At 44.6% G+C, this 21,780-nt stretch overlaps 2 protein-coding genes across 2 annotated transcripts; one reads left to right on the top strand and one right to left on the bottom strand.

The window, feature by feature from the left end:
* Positions 1-770: 770 nt before the first annotated feature.
* On the bottom strand, positions 771-20,106 carry LOC148035724 (histone deacetylase 8-like). Its single transcript, XM_087677744.1, is given in 4 exon segments — positions 771-2,474; positions 2,624-3,204; positions 19,727-19,768; positions 19,771-20,106. Coding segments are annotated over 4 exon segments (1,182 nt in total). The 5' UTR covers positions 19,994-20,106; the 3' UTR covers positions 771-2,138.
* LOC148035725 (uncharacterized) lies at positions 9,187-10,464 on the top strand. Its single transcript, XM_087678793.1, has 2 exons — positions 9,187-10,204; positions 10,421-10,464. The coding sequence occupies exons 1-2, from the start codon at positions 9,202-9,204 to the stop codon at positions 10,462-10,464; spliced, it is 1,047 nt and encodes a 348-aa protein (XP_087534919.1). The 5' UTR covers positions 9,187-9,201.
* Positions 20,107-21,780: the final 1,674 nt, after the last annotated feature.

Here is a 21,780-nt window from a genome sequence, read left to right on the forward strand (position 1 = left end):
GTTCCAAGTTTTTCAAGTATGAGAAAGTTTGCAACTAGGGATTGAACAAACTATTTATGGGTATGAAAAAGCTGAGGCAAAAGTGATAATAAGATGTATGTCGAGCTTTACATTCCAAATCAGCTAGAGTAACACCAAGACCTTTAATGATGCTCAAGGATTGGGACATACACTCCGCCTACATGTACAACAATATAGACCCTTAAATAGCATCTATAAGTTAATGTTATCAAGTCAATAGACAAAAGTCATATCATCCCCACCCTAAAATAAAGACATGAGAGAGGGACTAATACTTCTTTGTAATTAGGCAAACAAAACCCATTTTTACCCATGCCCCTACAATCACCATCTTGAAGCATCAAAGAGAACCTTTACTCACATGTTGACAACCAGGTCAGCATCGAATAGTCATCTGCCCATCCATTGGTCCTTAGATTGTCTTGGGAATGGTATAATGGCAGTAAAAAGTGCCAAAGGAATGGCAGGGTTCAAGTTTTCCCACCTATCTAGAAGACAGAGTATAACAAAGTGCCTAGAGATGGATAATGTATTCAAATGCCCATCTCGAACTAGTATAGGTTACAAAGCTATGAATCTATCATAATAAAGACGCCAGGATATGAGATGATTTATATCATGCATATTCTTAGTAAACCATGAACGTGCAAGCATATGCATATTGTGATACATCGACTGGTCCTACTAAGTTATGGTACTGGAAAGTTCCAAACTGGTCAATTAGAAGGGCATTGCCCATGGACTGGCAACATGAAATTAGGTTATAATTATGACATGGGTACATTAGATGGTTGAATGTCCAATCAAATCCCAAGGTACATGTCAAATCCTCAGTGAGGTGGACAAGCTTCTAGAGGTTGAATAACATTGACTCAAACTGTCACTTCTTATTCTGGATACAAAAAGTTGTATGTTTATATAATCAACAATCTCAGTGACTAACCAAAAGGGTTAGAGCCCCGTTGCACCAAGGCCAATGGAGGTAAGCGTGAGCTTGTGCATAGGACGGCCATTTTTGAATGGTTTAGTACGGGGAATGGAGGGGTAAGAAAACCCCACTCCCCCTGCTCTTGCTGGGTGCAACTGAGGGATAGCGGGGGGAGTGGAATCTCACTGCTCCCACACCTCCCGGGCGCAACCAGGCCCTTACTAAGCCTAGCCCAGTCCCTACTCTCCAAATTGCCTACCATACAAGAAATATTCCAAAAAGACCACTTTCTGCCATGCAAGATTCCAAATTACAGGCTCACATCTACATTCAAATACCATATTGGTTCTAAACTCCGTAAGTGATTGCAGTGTGAAAATGTGAATCTTCTGGAAGCCGGTACTTCCCACCCTGTCATCACCTCTTGGCATCCCAAAGATACAGCATTGCATACTAAACTTATCCTGCTCCTGAAATCCTATGTGAGGTAGAATCTCGCCCCAGGCCGTTGAAACCATGCATCCATCCTAAAAGACTGTTTGGCTGTTGCTTCCTTTGCACAGGTGCACCTGCCATCTGAAATACCTCCTCTTTTCAACTTGTCAGCTGTAAATAGCACTCCCATAATAATCTTCCAAGAGCCAGTCCCTGAGAGAAAGTTCCAACCCCCAAACATTCTCCACCATCTGGATGAACCTTGTGTCAGATAACTCAATTTCTACAATTCTGCACTTCTGTGCTTTTCCTGCAACTAATCAGGCCAATGCTTTTGAGCTTCAATGCCTTGCTCAGCACCATGTCTCAATAATTACTAACTCAAATAATGTCCTAGCAATGTGGACAGAATTTTCTACTTATATAATCTTCAAAGTACCCTAGGTGAATCTGCTAATATAATAAATAGAATACGAGTGGCAATTAGACTGGAACCAGACATAAGAAGGGAAGCTGCCACAAGTCTGCTAGGATGTCAGCATCTGTACCTTCGTGATAAGCCCAATCCTAAAACCATTATTCAGATCCTGCACTTCAAGAAGAAGTCTCTTTCAACTTCATCACAAGAGAACAACCAACGTATTCTAGCATTCCATACATTCACAGCTAGAAACAGAGTAGAGTACAAGCAGTGTTACAGTGCCACTGCATTGTGCTGACCCATGCAACGTTCTTCACACCTGGCATTATACTATTAAAGATTAGCATCTTCCCGTGCATGTATATGCTGGGTATTTTTTGTAACAAGACCCAGTCTATTCCAATCTTCCTTTATCTTATTAACTGCAGCAATAGTTAGCTTTTCATCTTCAGGATAATATGCAAGAGGATCAGAAAGCAGTGGGGCAGGAAGATCCAGGATACCCTCTAAAGTTGCATGTAAACAATAGGCTGCATATGTCAGGTGGTAACCACCCTCTTGGACCAACAAAACTCTACCACTACAATCCAAGTTGGCCTGTTTCCGAATGATTTGGCCTAAACGGCGGTATCCAACCATGCTTAAAGATTGCCTTCCATTGGGATCAAACTGTATCCAATCAGAGATTCAATATACTTAGCTGACATCTCGCTAAAAACAAAGAGGCATATGTACAAAAAAGCTCTACAAAGTACAATGAAAGTTTTAGAAATTCTTTCGCAAAAACCAAGAATAGACCTCACATTCAATGATCTTACCTGACTGGAGTCTTGGCCGATTACCATCACAATTATCTCTGGTCTGAACCTGCTTAAAGCTGGAATAACCAACTCTTTCATTGTGTATTCATAACCCTCATCTCCAGTCCCATTTGGTAAAGGAATGTTCAAATTAAAGCCTGCTCCCCTACCTCTGCCCACCTCATCAGGTAAACCACTTTGGGGATGTGAAAGACCCCATGAGCCATGATTCATGTGTAAAGATACTGTAAGAACATCATCCCTTTCATAAAAGCCTTCAGCAGTGCCATTCCCATAGTGAACATCAATGTCAACAACACCCACCCGTTTAATACCAGAGTCTATAGCTAGCTGCACAGCAAGACCCACATTGTTGAGAAAGCAATAGCCATCAGCTTGAGAAGGCTGGGCATGATGGCCAGGAGGTCGAACCAGAGCTAATGCTAGCTTGCACTGACCTGCTACAATACTCTTCATAGCTTCCAGTGTTGAGCCTGCTGCTAAAAGTGCAGCATCCCAGGATCCAGGATTGAACTTAGTACCAGAGCAGAAAACTTTACCTCCTTGTGCATCTGCATCAATCAGCTCTTGCACATAATCTGGAGATCACATATTCACATTGTGTTATATACATGCAGAACATCCCTTTTTCTGTTACCATTTCAAAACAACCTGCTCACACAAGTAAAACTTTTCAATGCTTGTTTTGGCATGGCTATTTTACTTTTGAAGAGCTTAGTTCCAACAACCACTTGTAACAAAAACTATCAGGAAGAATTGGGTCATTTCTTGATTTGTGTGGGCACATATGTATGCAGTATACATGTTAGGCAGCTCCTATTGAGTTGATGTATTGCTGACTATTCATGGTGCAGCAGTCTTAGAGATCATTGCAGATCTGGGATTGTTGTAGATGTATTTTTGGTGATATTGCTAAAGTGAGAGTCACCTGGCAGTGATGTATGCTGAAATTTTAGTTATATTGCTAAAAGTCATCTTTTCTACTGCTGTACATGTATTTGGGCACTGTCAATAATATAGTGACACTAAATCTTGCTCTTATTTCCTGAAATTTTGGGCTGAAATTAGCTGAATATTCAGCTTGTTGTTTGCTGTCATAAATTACAGAATTGGTTTTTGGTGCATTGCTGACAAATGGCTACTAATGCTTCTAGCAACAGTGACACTAAAGCCCTCCTTGAAATCAAGAGGTTTGATGACACTAGCTTTGACCTGTGGAAGGACAGGATGCAAGGCATTTTGTTTCTCAAGGACTTTGATGATGCTCTCTTGGAAACTAAGCCTACAGCTATGACAGATGAGGATTGGGCTAGACTCAACAAGAAGGCCATTGCATACATTAAAATGGTTGTATCTGATGATGTACTTACAGACATTAAGCGTCTTGATATACAACTTATGCTGTATGGAATAAGTTAATGGATTTATGAACCAGCATCTAAGCATTTGAGTGCTTTCACAGTGACTTTAAGTCTATTCCAGAACTCTGGCTTACAGCCCTTCAGTTTATCATTGAAGGCTATTTTCTTGTTAATGACTTTGCTTGATAGCTGAGAGGATTCAATTGTTTCACTTAGCAACAACACTCATTTAACTTTTTATGGTATTAGGGGCTCTATCCTCAATGAGGAGATCAAAAGAAAGTCGAGTGGAGAAAGCAATGGTTCAATCTATCATCTAAGAGGCAGGTCAGAGAAGAGGGGTAATAAAGCAAATAAAGGCAAAACTAGGAGTAAAAGCAAGGGCAAACAACAAGATATTACTTGCTATCAATGTGGGCGTAAAGGGTATAAAAAGCCCAATTGTCTGTACTACAAGAAAGACCAAAAAAGAAAGAAACAACAGGGAAAGAAAAAGAAGGATGACAAGAAAGATGATGACAGCTCTTCCTCAAAAGAAGTTGCAAAGGCAAATGTTGCATCTAGTGTGGTCATTGAAGAACTTCCTAACACTGGAGAGATACTTGTTGGAGCCTCATGCAATGATGTAGAAGTTATGGCAACAGCAGGTGATGTGCACATCACCAAAAAGGAGATGATTGATGCCTTACTTTCAACCCATGATGGACTGTCCCAATCATGGATAGTGGATAGCGGTGCCTCTTTTCATATTACTCCCTCTTTGGAGTCATTTTCTACATACACTAGGTTGCCTAGGCAAGGTTTACTTGGATGACAACTATACATGTGAGATAAGAGGGTGTAGGTACCATTCACTTGGTCCTTGAAAAAGGCCAAGAGCTGATTTTACACGATGTCAACACTACGAGTCATGACCTGTTAGCCTGCTCTCTTTTCATTCTCAGTCTATCATCTCCTGGTTGTGAGCTCCTGTCAGAGTCTGGCAGGAGAGAGAGGAGCTCTGTCAGTTTTGTGTTTGCTGATTTAGTCTGCATTCCCTTCTCGGGTGGCACTGGCACTCAGCCCAAAATGGGCCTTTTTTGTGTGCAGTCAGCCCATATTTGGGCAGGTCGGCCAGTTTGTGTGCAGTCGGCCAGTTTGTGGGCAGGTCGGCCAGTTTCAGCCAGGTCGGCCAGTTTTGGCTGGTTTGGGGCTATTTATAGCAGCTCCCCCAGTCATTCTCTCACACACTCTTGTGCAGATTCAGCACACACTCCCTCCTCTCCCACTCCGGCATTGGTGCTGCCATTGCTTCCAGTCTATTCTGGTGCCCTCACTGACGCTCCGGGCTGCGTGCAAGGACTGATCAGTCCACTTTGGTGTATTCAGCATTTCATTTCAGTCAGTGCAGATTTTCTTCCTTCATTTTCTGCTTTCTCTCTCTCCTCCTCTGTGTTCGTGTTCTTCCGTTGCGCACTCTCAAATGGTATCATCGCCTGATTGAGAGCACGGAGGACCTAACCTTGTGGAGAGATACCTCACCCCTCTTCTGCTACTGTCGCCTCATCTCCAACTGCCCAGGCGGCCCCTCCGGGTGGCCATTCTTCTTGCGTTTGCTGCAGACGACTTCTCCTGCGGCTGCCACGTCATCAAACGACCCCTCCTGCTTGCGTTTACCATCAGGCGGCCTCTCCTTCAGCTGGGCGATACATCATCAGGCTGCGTTTTCCTGATCTGGTGGTCGTTTCCACTCCTGGCGGCTCATCTCCTGCTGGCGACCCACTCCCAGGCTGCGTTTTAGTACTGGCAGCTTCTGTTCTGGTGATCTTCGTCAACTACCTTTGCATTTTGCAGCTCCGGGTGTTTGTAGGCTATCACAGCCTGCGTTTTGGTGGTTGGTGACCATACTACTGGTCATACTTCGGCTTCGACACAGTTTTCTTTGGTGTTTGGTATTTTGTAGATTGGAAGATGTCTTACCAGTTTTCAAGCTTTGACGACTCAGAGGATGAGCTCCTTTATCATCATTCCTCTAACCGGAGGCGGGATTATCAAGAGTTTCGATGTCAGCAGGAGACTCCTTGCACTCATCCCTCTTCAGTCCATGCATCTCAGAGGGTTCCATCTACCGTGAAGGTGCCTTCCGTGAAGACTGCTTCAGATGTGCGGATGCCTTCCTTACTTCCCTCTATTCAGGTGCCGATTCTCCCTTCCTTTCCGAAGGAAGATAAGTTGGATGGTTCCAACTACTCCCTCTGGTCGTGCAAGGTGGAGTGCATCCTCGATACATTCGACCTATGGGAGCTTGTTTCTTCGCCCATCGACCGTCCCCCCGTGGATTCGTCAGATGGCGCCTCTATGGACCGTGCAGCCTTGTGGGATAGGCTCAACTCTCGAGCCCGTTCCTTTCTTTTTATGAGTTTACATGATTCCGTTCTTGTACATGTTCACAGGTTACAGACCACGACGGAAGTGTGGAAGAAGCTTGCGTCTTTGTATCAGCACAAGACGTTTGCCCACAAGATTTCCTTGGAGAAGAAGTTGCGGATGCTCAGTCTTGATGATTCTTCTTCCACGAAGGAGCACATCACGAAGATGGAGGACATGCAAGGCGAGCTAGCCTCTCTTGGTCGTGTGATATCGTCCGAGGATATGGCGATGATTCTGTTGACTCAGCTGCCATCACCCCGCTATGATGTCTTCTACACCAGCCTCATCACCTCGAGGACCCGCGAGAAACTCCTATGGGAGGAACTTTCCCCGCTTGTCTTGGAGCATGACGAGCGACTCAAAGAGGTGGGTGCCAGTGGCTCCACCAAGGCTTTTACTGCAGGTACAGGTGGCGGCAAGAAGAAGAAGCAACAGAAGGAGAAGGCCAAGGACAAGGAGGAGGAGGACAAGAAGTATGCATGTCAATGGGCTAGGGCACCAAGATATTATCATGATTATTTAGGCATTTTATGATGGTCATTTTAGCATTTATTACTAACTGACTAGCATTAAATGCTCGTCGACCTGACATGATTTATAGCATTATTTTTGCCTATTTATTTAGGCTTCTCCACATTCATCATCATCATGATCATTCATCACCTGATTGGTTCTAGTGGAGGGAGAGGAATAGGTAGGTGCCAATGCCTTCACAACCAGCGACTCACATTGGTTCTGTATTGTCTCATATTTTGGTATATCGATTCCATTTCTTGAGTATCTCTTTGCTTCTAAGTTCCTTACGCAGTGTTCTTTTCTTTTGCAGTGTTTCTCTTTCTCTTTCCTTTCTCTTGTGTTCAAGAGTTTATTACAACAGTTTTCCACAATTCCACCATCACTGCATCCACTTCTGACAATTCCATCCCATACCCCACCATCTCCTTTAGTGGTTCCCTCACACCTTCCATCCCCTTCGGAAGGGGACGATATTGGTGATGCAACTATGGATTTCTTGGCCCTTTGTGTTTCCAAAGGGAGCTTCCCAAGATCATGGGGAGTTCCTTCACGATTTCCAATCTACTTTGGGTCTTTCTTTTATGCCGCTACCCTTTTTCTTCATCATCAAGCCACCATTTCTTGCCACTTGGCCCTTGGTCCCTGGTTTTTCTATGTAGCTTATGACACCTTCAATAGTTCCTCACTATCATCTCATAGTTGGGTTAGAGGCTTGGCTCACCCATCCCTAGCTGGAGTTTTCTGGAGTGATCCATTTGAGGCCTCTCCATTTCCATTGCCCTTTGGTGGCCTTCCATTTGACTGGTTGTTTATATGGAGAGAAGGTCTTGCTCCTTTACTCGCTTTCTTCATCGACGGACTACATCAACATTGGTACTCTTCCTGCCACATAGTGACAGGAAACAGCCGAAACGGCCCCTCGGCACGTGGAATCGCCGTCCCCGGCATGTATCCGTCGCGGACCGCGTTTCCAAATGATGGAACGTTCCCTGTCCCGTTTCAGACAGGGAGCGTTCCCTGTCTGAAACGGGACAGGGAACGCCACGTGGCAAAAATTACCTACGGGCCGCCCGCTAACTGTTTTCGCCTGCGCCCAGTTCTCCTGCGTCCCGCCTGCTCCCGCCTGGCCCAATTCTCTTGCTCCCGCCTGCTTTCGCCTGAGGGTTGAGCCCCGTCCTAGCCTACGTCCTGCTCCCGCCTGGGCCCTGCATTCTGCTCGCGAGACCCGCCTGCATCCTGCCCCCAGGCCCCAGGGCCCAGCCACCTTCTTTCTCTTCCTTCTTCTTCTTTCTTCTCTTCCTTCTCTTCCCTCTCTTCCTTCTTCTTCTTTCTCTTCTTTCTCTTTCTTCTCTTCCTTCTCTTCTTCCTTCTACCTTCTCTTCTTCCTTCTACCTTCTCTTCACTTCTCCCTTATCTTCTTCCTTCTTCCATGAACCTTCTTCTTCTTCTCCCTTCTCTCCCTTTCCCTTCTCTCTCGACTCTTGAGTGAGTCTTGACTCTTGAGCCTTCTCCCTTCTCTCGAGCCTTCAATAATCAATTTTCAGCCTTCAATTTTTCCTTCTCTCGACTCTTGAACCTAAGGCCTTCAATTTTCAGCCTGAAATCATAAATGGCTTCATCTTCCCGCCCCGCTCGTCGGGTTGGTAGTCGAGGAAGAAGATCTAATGATTGGTCATGGTGGGAAGAAGTAAATGCTGACCGCCCTTTGAGTGGTGGAGGATCTCAACCATGGACTTGCAAGCTTTGCCCATACAAGCGAACTAGTGGAGCAAACAAGGTAATCCATTGAGCCGAGCATTTGTATTTCAAATTTTTATTGATTTTAATTTTTCAAAGTTACTTAAATATTAGAATATGGACTACCAATTGCCACTTGTTCCATTTTAAATTTTAATATTTATGCATAATCAGGTCCGAGCTCATCTCCTACATTTTGTCCAAATGTGACCTTGGAGAAACAAAGAGAGCTTCGTGACCGTGTAGCAGGTCAACAAGCTTATCTTGCATCTAGACCACAACGTGTTGCAGTTGACCCTGCAACTTTTGTGACACCATCCCCATCAAATGTATCTAGAGCAGGGTCAATATCAGGAAGTGCTACCTCCACATCTACTACAAGCATTGCATCGGCCATGGCATCAACAACGCCACATGTTGCACGTAGACAAAGCACACTTGATGCTAGTTGGGATCCCAAGAAAAAGGAAGAGGTGGATACATCAGTGGCACGCTTTTTTTAATCATGACCACATTCAATTTCGTGCAGCCAGGTCAGAGTATTTTAAATTGATGTGCAAGAAGATTAGTGAGTATGGCCCTTCGTATGTACCTCCATCATCAGAGACCTTACGCACCACTTTGCTCAACAAGGAAAAGCGCCTTGTTGAGCAAGCAGCAGTGACTAGAAAGAGCATGTGGGCTAAAAATGGAGTTTCCTTGATTGCTGATGGTTGGAGTGATACACGCAAGCGATCCATTCATGGTATGGTTGCTTATTCTCGTGGGAAAATGTATTTTATATCTTCACATGATGCATCGGAGACAAGAAAGTCAGCAGATGTACTTGCAGCAGAGTGGGTTACAAGTGTTGAGCTTATTGGCCCAGAGCATGTTGTGGGATTTGTTGCAGATGGAGAGCCTACAAATAGGGCAGCAGGTGCTATTATTCAGGGATATTATCCACATATCACAGTTTCATATTGTATGGCTCATTGCTTGAACAACCTACTAAAGGATATTGGTAACCTGTCATGGATTGCACCTGTCATAGAGCAAGGAGCTCAAATGGTTGGCTTTGTTTTGAATCACCAGTTTCTTCGCCATCACTTCTCTTTGCGGTCGAAGAAGACACTTTTAAAATACTCTGATACCAGATTTGCCTTTAACTTCTTGATGCTAGGCAGGTTAAGAGAATGCAGTGGTGCCTTGAGGCAGTTATTTCTTAGTGATGAGTTTACCTCATCAACATTGGCAGATACTCCTACAGGTATCTTATGCTTGGAGAAAGCAAATAACTCCACTTTTTGGGATGATGTAAAGCTGATAGATGCTATGGTATCACCCATTGTACATTTATTGAGGGTTATGGATGCTATGCAACCTTGCATTGGCAAGGTATATGAGGCTATGGATAGGCTGAATGAAAAGTTGCAGGAGTTGGCACCAAATGATGAGGCGTATGAGGAAATACACCATTTAGTTGTGACGAGGTGGAACTCCTATAGCTCACCCATACATGCAGCTGCATTTGTTGTGGATCCTGAGTTCCAAGGCAAGGGTCATGAGAATGACAGTGAGGTTATGGATGCATGGAGACTTATATTGTCTCGTCTAGTGCCTGATCATGGCACTAGACGAAAGATCAAAGATCAGCTTTCATGTTATAGGACCTTTCTGTTAGAGATCATAGCCTGCACAGTCAGTCGGACTGTGCAGTTGAACTGCCACGTGGCAGTCCGACTGTCTGCAGCCCAGTCGGCTGCATTTAATGCAGCCGACTTGTTTCCAGGCTGCGCCCTGCGCCTCAGTTCGTGGCAGATTTCGACTATTTAATAGTCGACACTTTCAGCAGTCTACACACTTCTTCTCTGACGCAGATTACAGACCGGTGACGCGCAGTCTCTGTCTCTGTTCACAGATTTCAAACAGCAGACAATGCAGACTGCAAGCAGACTTCGAGGTCAGCAGGTCGCATCGTCGAGGTGGAGACACGCAATCCAGCGCACTGCGCCTGTGTATATCTTTGTATTCAGCATTCTTTATACAACAGATCTTCATCGTCCACTGTCTCTTTCTCTCCCTTCTCTCTCTGCGTTCTCTCTCTCTCAGTCCTACGCTTCCGCACCGCTGCACTCTGACATGGTATCAGAGCAGTGTTTAAGGGCTGACTGAGCGCAGAATCAACCTGAAGAGGAGTTTCCATCGCGACACAAATTTGCGTTTTTTGCGTCTAAGGGCAGACAGGAGGGCTGCGCCTTGGAACAAGGCTGAAACGAGTGTGGGCGCACAGGAAAGGAGTACAGGTGGTGGATTTGCTGCTGTTTACTGCTGTTTGACGCGGAGGAAGTTTGAGTTTTCAGCCTACAAGTGCAGGTTTTGCTTTTTCATCGCCTCCGGCGGGTGAAGAGGTTCAGGACGCGGAAGAGCCTTAGCAGGCTGAGTTTTCCCAGTCAAAGGGGGCTGCTTTTGCATTTGTGAAGGCATTGCAGGTGAAGATGTCTACAGAGATTGACTTGGAGTTCCAGGCGATTATGGACCGGAAGGTGCCTGTCTTACCGGCTCTTCCTACAGATCAGAAGCTCGACGGCGACAACTACCGCATTTGGCGCGTCATGATGTTGGCCATTCTAGAGTCCTATGATTTGGCGGAGTTGGTACAGGAGGAGATTGACCGGCCCTCGGTAAGAGATGAGTTCAAACTCTCTTCCGAAGCTCGTGCGGAGTTGGCCAAGGCCCAGTCTCATTGGGACAAACTGAATGCCAGGATTCGATCCTTTCTCTTTCTATCATGCACTACAGCCGTGATCGCTCACATCGAGCACTTGACGGTGGCTCGTGAGATATGGCTGGAGCTTGATCAAATGTACAATCGGATGACCTTAATGAAGAGGGTTTCTTTGGAGGTACAGATGCGGACTTTGTCCGTAAATAAGTCTTCTTCGCTACGGGAGCACATTAACAAGCTAAGGCAGCTACAGATGCAGGTTCAGAATGCGGGGAAGCCGATCTCCTCCGAAGACATGGCGATCACACTACTGTCCCAATTGCCGCCACGATTCGGTACATTTTACTCTGCCCTCATTGCTTCTGGGCGAGAGTCTACTCTTCGGTGGGAAGAGTTGGTTCCTATGGTCTTGGACCAAGAGGAACGGTTAAAGGGACAGAATGCTTCCAAGTCGAAGGCGCTGACAGGTCAAGCCTCTCAGAAGAAGGGGAAGGACCAAAAGAAGAAGAAGGGGGATAACAAGTCCAAGAAGGACAAGGAGAAGGACAAGGACAAAGACTCCACATGCCATATTTGTGGAAAGACTGGCCATTGGAAGAAGGATTGCCCTGACAAAGACACGAAGGACACCAAGAAGAAGGAAACCAAGGATTCTGGAGCAGTGGCTGCACCCTCATCAGCTGCATTTCTTATCTAGCTGTCATTGAGGACGCTTTACCGAATGCTTCTGATGCTGCGATGACGGCCCCCCAGGCTCGAGAGTGGATTGTTGATAGTGGTGCCTCACGGCACATGACTCCTTCATCAGATGGTGTTGCCCAGTTGCGACCCTCGCGTGGGCAGGTTCTCATTGGCAACAACTCTTCAGTTTCTGTTGCAAGTCGAGATAAGATGCAGCTTATTCCGGATGGACGCGGTGGTACCCATACCTCAGAGGTTTTGCATGTACCAGGTCTAGGGTACCATCTCCTTTCAGTTCATAAGATTTGCTCCCTTGGTCTTCTGGTGGAGTTTGACAGTATTATAGTGCAAGTCCCTGATCGTGAATCGAGGAAGGTTCTATCATCTGGATATGAGGAGAACGGCATTTACAAATTGAAGTCTTCCACCGCCCTCTCTACTCTTCTTCTTACCTCACAGTCACAGTCAGAGTTATGGCATGCTAAGTTTGGTCACCTGAACTATGACTATCTTCGAAAGGCGTCGCGTGGACAGCTTGTTCGAGGGTTGCCAAATATAGTGGTGAGCCAGCAACCATGTGTCTCCTGCATACGAGGGAAGCAGCATAGGGATGCCATTCCCCACACAGCTTCGCGGCGGTCTACTTTCCCGATGGAGCTAGTATCTACGGATCTATATGGCCCTATGAGGAATGAGTCCCTGCGTGGGAGCTCGTACTTCATGCTGATCGTGGATGACTACAGCAGGATGACATGGGCCTATTTTTTGGCACTCAAGTCAGAAGCTTTCTCGCACTTCAAAGATTGGCTTCTCTTTGAGGAGAACCGATCAGGCCGGAAGTTGAAGACCTTGCGATCCGACAAGGGAGGTGAATTTGTGTCTAATGAGTTTGCTCGGTTTTGTGCAGATAGAGGCATTCACCAGGAGTTTGCCAATACCAATACTCCTCAAGAAAATGGTATTCTTGAACGGAAGAACCGCAGTGTGATCGAGATGGCGCGCACCATGATGGAGCACCGACAGACCCCTCAAGTTCTGTGGGCCGAGGCTGTGGCTACTGCAGTCCACATCCTTAATCGATCCCCTACTTCGGCCGTGGAAGGGATGACTCCATTTGAAGCTTATTTTGGAACGAAGCCAGATGTTTCTTACTTTCGGGTCTTTGGGTGTGATGCCTATGTTCACATTCCCAAGGCTCACCGTGATAAATTTGAAGCGGCTTCTCAAAAACAGGTATTTGTTGGCTACAGCTCCCAGTCCCAAGGCTACCGATTGTATGATCCCGTTAAGCGGGATGTATATACTAGCCGTGATGTGCGGTTTGTGGAGGTTCCGACTACTTCAACGGGTGAGGAGCATCCCGTTCTTGGAGATCCAGGGGAGAGTTGGGCTCCTTCTACAGTTCCACTGGAGCCCGTGCCTTTTGATTATGATTCTGTTTCTGACACAGAGTCTACTGTTCCACCGGACCCCTCTGAGGAGTTACCACCGGTGGATATTCCAGAGTCTTCTGCTAATGGAGAACGACGAGGGGAGGTTCGGCCTCCTCCTCGCTGGGCCCGTGACACACTCCGTGATTCAGGGATCGAGGGGGTTCCTAAGGAGTGGGGACCGCAGGATGGTCCGCGGCGGTCACGGAGGCACCAGGCGCATTCTTCGGAGCTTGTTTGCTCCAACTATTGTTTGGTGTCCTGTCTTATGCAGGATCGAGAGCCCACCTCCGTGAAGGAGGCTTTACAGTCCGCCCCATGGAAGAAAGCTATGGAAGCTGAGTTGGAGGCTATTGAGAGGAATGGCACTTGGTCACTTGTGCCACGCCCCCCGAAGAAGAAGGTGATTGGAGTCAAGTGGGTCTTCAAGACCAAATATCTCAGTGATGGTACTTTGGATAAGCACAAGGCTCGCCTTGTTGCTAAGGGTTTTGCACAACGCCCAGGGATTGATTGTCATGACACCTTTGCCCCCACAGCTCGTATGGCAACCATTAGAGCTGTTCTTGCTTTGGCTGGCCATAGGAGATGGCCTGTTTATCAGTTGGATGTGAAGTCGGCCTTCCTGAATGGTGATTTGAAGGAGGAGATCTACGTTGAGCAACCTCCAGGCTTTGGTTCTTCCGATGGGAAAGTCTACAGGTTGAAGAAGGCCCTATATGGCCTCAAGCAGGCCCCGCGAGCTTGGAACGAGAAGATTGATTCGTTCCTCCAGTCTCAGTTGGGATATCGGCGGTCCAAGGCCGATCCGCAGCTGTATGTTCACACTTCCGAGGATGGTTGTGTGTTGTTTGTATTATATGTTGATGATTTGATTGTCACAGGTGATGATGCACAGCAGGTCCAGGAGACAAAGTCAGCTTTATATCGGACGTTCGAGATGACGGATTTGGGGCTACTCCATTTCTTTTTGGGCCATGAGATTTATCAGTCTCAGAGGGGGATCTTTATCTCTCAACAGAGATATATACAGGAGCTCTTGGTGTCTTTTGAGATGGAAGACTGTCGGGCCCTCTCTACTCCTATGGATCCGAACTGAAAGGCCACTTCCCATTCAGCTTCTCCTTTGGCGGATGCGTCCCGCTATCGGCAGTTGATTGGGTCTTTGATTTGGCTTCTCAACACGAGGGTTAATCTATGTTTTGTTGTTGGGCTCTTGGCAGGGTTCATGAGTGAACCTAAGACGGTGCATTGGCAGGCTACTCAGAGGATACTTCGGTATCTAAGGGGGACGTCTGATTTAGGGATTCATTACCCCGCAGGGACAGATGGGTCAGATCTTGTACTTGCAGGTTGGAGCAACTCGGATTGGGCCGATGACGTGGACCACAAGCGGTCTACTACAGGTTACTGCGTTACTTTGGGTGCAGGGGTTATTTCATGGAGTAGCAAGAAGCAGCCCACGGTAGCCCTTTCGTCTACTGAGGCGGAGTATCGGGCCGCGTCTTCCACCACATGCGAGGTTGTGTGGCTTCGGAGATTGTTGGAGGAGCTTGGGTGCCCCCAGACTCGTCCTACATTGCTGCGATGTGACAATGAAAGTTGCATTGCCTTGGCAAGGAACCCTGTTTTTCATGCCCGGACGAAGCACATTGAGATTCAATACCACTTCATCCAAGAAAAGCTTCTAGATGAGACCATCACTGTGAAGTATTGCAAGACGGAGGACAATCTTGCAGATTTGTTTACGAAGGCGCTTCCTCAGGCTCTACTTCGACAACATTCCAGATCCCTCAGGCTTCTGCCCTGTCCAGGCTCTGAGAGGGGGTGTTAGAGATCATAGCCTACACAGTCAGTCGGACTGTGCAGTCGAACTGCCACGTGGCAGTCCGACTGTCTGCAGCCCAGTCGGCTGCATTTAATGCAGCCGACTTGTTTCCAGGCTGCGCCCTGTTTCTGGGGCCCCAGTTCGTGGCAGATTTCGACTATTTAATAGTCGACACTTTCAGCAGTCTACACACTTCTTCTCTGACGCAGATTACAGACCGGTGACGCGCAGTCTCTGTCTCTATTCACAGATTTCAGACAGCAGACAGTGCAGACTGCAGCAGACTTCGAGGTGGACAGCAGGTCGCATCGTCGAGGTGGAGACACGCAGTCCAGCGCACTACGCCCGTGTATATCTTTGTATTCAGCATTCTTTATACAGCAGATCTTCATCGTCCACTGTCTCTTTCTCTTCCTTCTCTCTCTGCGTTCTCTCTCTCTCAGTCCTACGCTTCCGCACCGCTGCACTCTGACACTTTCGGGGTTCTTTTGGTTGTGGGTATGCACAGGAGGATCGCTGTAAGATTGGGGCAGCTTTGTGGTGGGAGGACTATGGTTCGGATGGTCCTGAGTTGCAGCAACTAGCCATCCGTATTTTGAGTCAGTCAGTTAGCTCTCTTGTTTGGAGCAATTGTGGAGTATCTACGCTCACATTGCTTCAAAGAAGAGGAACCGTCTTGGTGTGGAGAGAGCAAACGATCTAGTATTCGTTAGTGCTAATTTGAGGATGTTATGTAACAGTATGACAACAAAGCCTGATCCATTCACAGAGTGGGAGATACAGCAAGAAGAGGAGACACATGCTAATGTTGAGGGAGATGCAGCAATTCATGGTACACATGATGATGAGGCTGGCACTTCAGGAGTGGCTAGAGCAGCCTCAGATCATGATCATGATCTTTGATTTAGCTTACTTATCACAAGTCTCATGATACATGACACATTTACATTATATATGATATTATGATCATTGATGACACTGTGACACTTGGGTTGTTGACAGTTGTGCCATGCCGATATTATATTTGTACTTGAGTCTTGCAGTCTTGCAGTCGCCCTTTGGGCTATTTTGGCATGCCGCATTTTGCTTTAGTCTAGAGATTAGACTTTATATTTACAAACTTTTTTGGGGCAATGAGCATGTTCTTTCAAAGATTAGACTTCAATTTCATATTTGTAATCTTTTAAGTTTTTTGGCAATGGTACCATAGGCATGCTCTTTAAGCTTAGACTTTTAAGTTTAGTTCATTGTTCATTGTTTTATCATTTATGATTTTTGACATATGTATTATGGATTTTATTATTTATAATTGAATAGCTTACCTCTTGAGCCTTGTAAGTTGCAATTCAATTTCTAATGAGTAGTTTTAAAATAATGCATGATATCTTAAAGTTAAAACTTAAAATGATTTGTCCTTGTGGATTATATACCTTGGTTTTTAAGTTTTAACACTCCAGAGTCCACATGGATTATGAGTGAAATATTAATTTTTTTTCATGAATTTTGATTTTTTAAATGCCGTTCCCGTTCCCACGTCCCCGTTCCCTAGGTTTGGCGTTCCCGTCTCCGTCCCCGTCCCCGTTCCCCGTTCTCGTTCCCCGTTTCATGTTTCTATGTCCTGCCATCCTCGAATCCGCCTCTCCTTTGGCCTTCCACCACATCCACAATCTAAGAGGCAGTGTTAGCATGTGTGTCTTGTGTGGTCATCTCCTGCCTGTGGACCTGTCTCAATCAAATGAGGACATTAGGAGCTATGATATTGTATTTGTCTGTCACTTTATGTGTTTGACACTTTAGATGGAAGGCTTATTAGTACATTTCTTTTTGTGTGCTTTTGGTTATTTTTTATGGGTTTGACGACATTTAGGGTTTTCCCTCTTTTTTGACTGTATATAGACGGCTTGCCCTCCCACTTTCATTACCCATTATCCGTCATTGATCCTTCATGATCAGTTAGACCTCCTCATCCCCTTGCTACCATCCGGTGTCCACACTGACGCATAGAGTTGTGTGTCGGGGCTAACTATTGAAACATTGTACCTTTAGCCATTACAATCACATTGTTCCTTCTCTCTCTTGCGATCTCTCTTTGTATTCTTCTTCTCTCCATCTTCACTTTCCTCTTTCCATTGCACACTCTCATACCAAGAACCATGATGAATTTGATGATGAAGGCAGACCTGAAGGCTGACATCCCTTAGCCAAAATAGCCAAAGGAGAATCAGCCATCGAGTATTTGGAACATGCCCGTACTTGAGCTTGAGAGAGCACTCCAATGCTAACCAAGTGGTGTATACAAGCCCGAATCTCAACCTCAAGAGATAGCTTCATGCTAGTTGAAAAACAACACCAGGATAGCAAAGGCGGATTCCCAAGATTAAATAGAGCCCTTTCAAGGTTTTCCATTTTCATAGGACCTTTTCACTGTGTAATAGCCTCTTTTCTCTCTTCTTCAAGCCATCCTTCCTTGTTACCAACATACCCATCCCATGCCCTTTGGTCCCTAATGTCCATCCTTGGCAAGAATGCACTTCGGCACTTTTGACATCTCCTCACTATTATCATCTAGTCAAGCTAGTGATTTGGCTCACACATTCCCGACCGAATACCGTCTAGGTGACCCATTTGAGGTCTCTCAATTCCCATTGGCATGTTCAAGTCACTCGCTTCTTCATATTTTGATCTAGAGAGGAAGTCATACTCCTTGGCTGAATATCATATTTAACCAACAACATTGACATCATTCAATCTTCTGTTGGATCCTCTGTGACCCTCGAGTCTATTGCAAGCCCTCAAAGCATTCTTTGGACATTGTTTGTAGTGTTTGAGCTTCCAAGTTCTTCCCCTCTAGTGTTCCATTCTCTCTACTCATCTTGCCTTTAGCCACACCCAAGATCTAAGAAGGGTATTAGTAATCATGTCATTTCACATGATTCTTTATGACCATCTCTTGGTTGTCAGCCTCAACCAAGAGTCTAGGGAGGACATTTGGAACTCTAGCATTATGCATGTTCATCAACCCTTTGCTTTCATCCACGATGTTCATTTGTAGGCACATTCGATGAGATCTAAGATCTTCCATTGCCTTTCTTGACCTTCCAATTGTCTATACCACATGGCTTGCCTATTGTACGCATCATTGAGCACTTCCCATCCTAATATTGATTGATGATGACATGTATCTCACATGACATAGAGTGTGATAGCATGTGATGTTGCCTGTTAGTGAGATGCACTTTTTTCCCAAGAAAATACAATGAAGCTCACCTGAACAACTAAGATAATACATCAACATGTGCACATATCCCAAATAGCTAGGCCAACCTCTCACCTCCCCTATGAACAATATCCTTATAATTTTCTCCACCTCTAAGCATATAAACGATCTCATCCATATATGAGCCAAAGTCTCCAAGGTTGGAGTGGTCTACTAGCATATATATTTCTAGCTGTCCAAATAAATAACAAAAAATATCGGTGCTTGTTACCTCGAAAAGCTTGCATGATAAACATGCGAGATTTTTTATAACACTTAATCAACAGCAAATTGACTGAAAGTAAAAGATTTGGAGAGTACAAATACAAAGAAAAGGCACTAAGGTATCAAGGGCCCACTGCCCCATTGACAAGAGACAACTATCTGCCCCTCAAGTCTCTCAATTATAGTATTGAGCGACTATATGCCAAAATTATTGACAGTGATAAAGCTAGGTTTTAAAAAATCTATTGTAAGGAACTAGAGCAGAAAGGCCTAAATGGGACCAAATCAGTATTGACCTGATCAAACTGGGGCTAGGACAGCTTGCATGCTGAAAGTAATGCAGAAAACAGCTATGCAGTATGACCAGGAATGACAAGCAGCCTCTTCCATCAATGAAAATTTGTGCATGATCCTCGCTAGTAATATAGATGGTGGCAAATGATGTCGTTTGGTTGTGAGCAAACTTTAAACAGCTTTGGTCAATATGTCCATATTTAGATTAGAATTTATATTTAGGTTTCTCAGCCAAGGCTTTGGGCTTTAAAAAGAATCAATGTAAGAGGCCACTTAAGATGAAAATTCACAGATGCATGTCCTTTTCCTCCTAACAAAAAAGAATTTCTCATTTAGCACAGACGCGAAAAAAGCAAGACAGAAAATAATTCAAGGAATCCAAAATAGGTGAAAATTCACAGAGGCATGTCCTTTTCTTAACAAAACAGAATTGATCATTTAGAGGAGAACCCCAAAAAAACACAAAATAGAAAATAATTCAAGCAATCCAAGCTAGGTGAAAATTCAGAGAGGCAAGTCCTTTTCCTCTTCACAAAAAAGAATTTCTCATATGGAGAAGGCAAGCTATGACAGATACCCTAACCAAAGGCCCAATTTAGAGACTCTCGAGAAATGAAAGCATGAAGGCGCATGAGAGAGGGTTAGAATAGCCTTACCCTGAGTGTGGAAAGAGAGAAGCTCGGGAACCTGTGCTTTCTGCCTTGGCGCCAGACGATGTGCGGAGCGATGGGGCCTTTGCGGAGGATGGAGACCATGTTCCGCAGGCGATCGGCATTCTCAGGGTGGGCCTCCAGAACCTCCAAGAAGCCAGGGTCTGAGAGGGTGTCAAAGAGCCCGACGCCCAGGTTGTGTTGGAGCATGCCTGCGTGCCAGAACACGTGAAGAGGAGCTCCTCGTCCGTCTTCTTCTCCTTCTTGCGCCATATCCGGCTAGCCTCCTTGGCTCGCGCGGCCAGAGAGCTTACTTAAGGCGGGAAGGCAAAGTTTACAAAATTTGTCGCTGCAGAAATGGGCAAGGGCTCAAGGGGGACGAGAGAGCGGGGTGTCAAGGAATAGATAACTAGGTTCACAATTGCATTTTTGTTATGTAACATTTTTACTTATAGTTTTTAGATATTTTACGTGTTTTGAAGTGAAGTATATTTGTAGATAAGTTTTTGCATTGTTTAAATACATAAAAAATGTCGAAAAGAAAATATATATACATATATAATTCGAGTCACTCATTGTAATTTTGAATATTCACATTTTTTGTATATTAAATGAGGTTTTTTCTCTTCAAAAAATAATACTTTTTACATCTTGTTGGGTGTTTATATAGGTTATTGTACCTTGTCACAGTTGCATTTTTCTTACAGACTTGTTGCATAGGAGTGCATAGATAAACTTCTTAGTCAATTTCCATGCATATTACATGTAATATTTCAGAACAAAACAGAAGGTGAACAGAAGGTATCATAACAAATCAGAACTTCAACAGAACCTATCAGAACATCACAGAACCTCATATTTCTACTGAGAATCATCATGAGCTTCCAAAACATAATTAATATCTTTCAAAAACACTTTCAAATACTTCCAAAACAACCAATCATCACTCAAAATCTATCAAAAATCAACCATTTGGGCCTCCAAAAAAACAAAAATCAACAAAAAAATCTAGTCATTTCAGCATTCAACATATCCCCACACTTAGAAAGGAAGTGTTCTCGCAACCTAAGAAAAAGAAAAATATAAGTTTAGTAAAGAGCTCATTTCGATCTTTTTTAGCATCTTCAATAATCCACCCAACCACGACCCCAACTTTGTCACCTGTATCTAAGAAAGAATACAACTAAAGGAAAACACCATTATCCAGTAACACATCTTATAAACAATAGAAATTCATGACAAATTTGTAAAGGATATAAGAGGTTCTTCAACTTTGCATCATAGGCTTTCCATCCACCATCACCATCAGTGTCAATAGTCGAAAAGAGAGCTCTCGAACAAATCCATTATTCAACCAATATGAACTCATCACATAAAAATTAATACAGCACAAACACAAAACAACCATTTGAATGGCTCCTCCAAAAGAGAGATATATCATTAAGAAGTATAGAAGATACATCTAGGGGTATCAATGAAGATGATCCCTCTTGAAAGCTTGATGATTATGAAAGTGATCCATGGATAAGGATTCATCTACAAAAGATTTTGGAGGATTTTGAAAGAATTAAAGGTAATACATCCTTTCTAGCAAAACAAAGTATCTGCTAGGTAGAAAAAGGGCATGAAAATATAGGACATCCAATTGTTGGGAATTAATGTTCACATTGACATTCATACAAAGCTTGAGAATGGCCTTTTGATCATTATAGGAATGCCTATGCATATATGCTAGGTACCAAGCAAAATGGGTTATCAATCTCACCGAAGGATCTAGAGATTATGAATATTATTGGAAAAAATGGAGATAATTTTGGTACACTTGACTAGCAGTTGTCCAGTCCCCTGGAATTAATGGGCAATTAATCCGTGGTCCCGTGTAAGAGAATCAATTGAGCTCCATCCTCTTCTTTTGGAAATCTGCTGATCAAATCCTTCATACCCACTAACCAATTGAGGGGGTTGAGAAATAGAAGTGGTAGGAGATGGAAGATGAATGGGTAAAAGAGGATGAAGAGATGGGTAGGCAAAATCATAAAATGAGGAATAAGCTAAAGAAA

The sequence above is a fragment of the Lygodium microphyllum genome, chromosome 5 (genome assembly GCF_053477565.2).
Source record: "Lygodium microphyllum isolate KBCC chromosome 5, Lygodium_microphyllum_v1.1.10, whole genome shotgun sequence".
Classification (NCBI taxonomy): domain Eukaryota; kingdom Viridiplantae; phylum Streptophyta; class Polypodiopsida; order Schizaeales; family Lygodiaceae; genus Lygodium; species Lygodium microphyllum.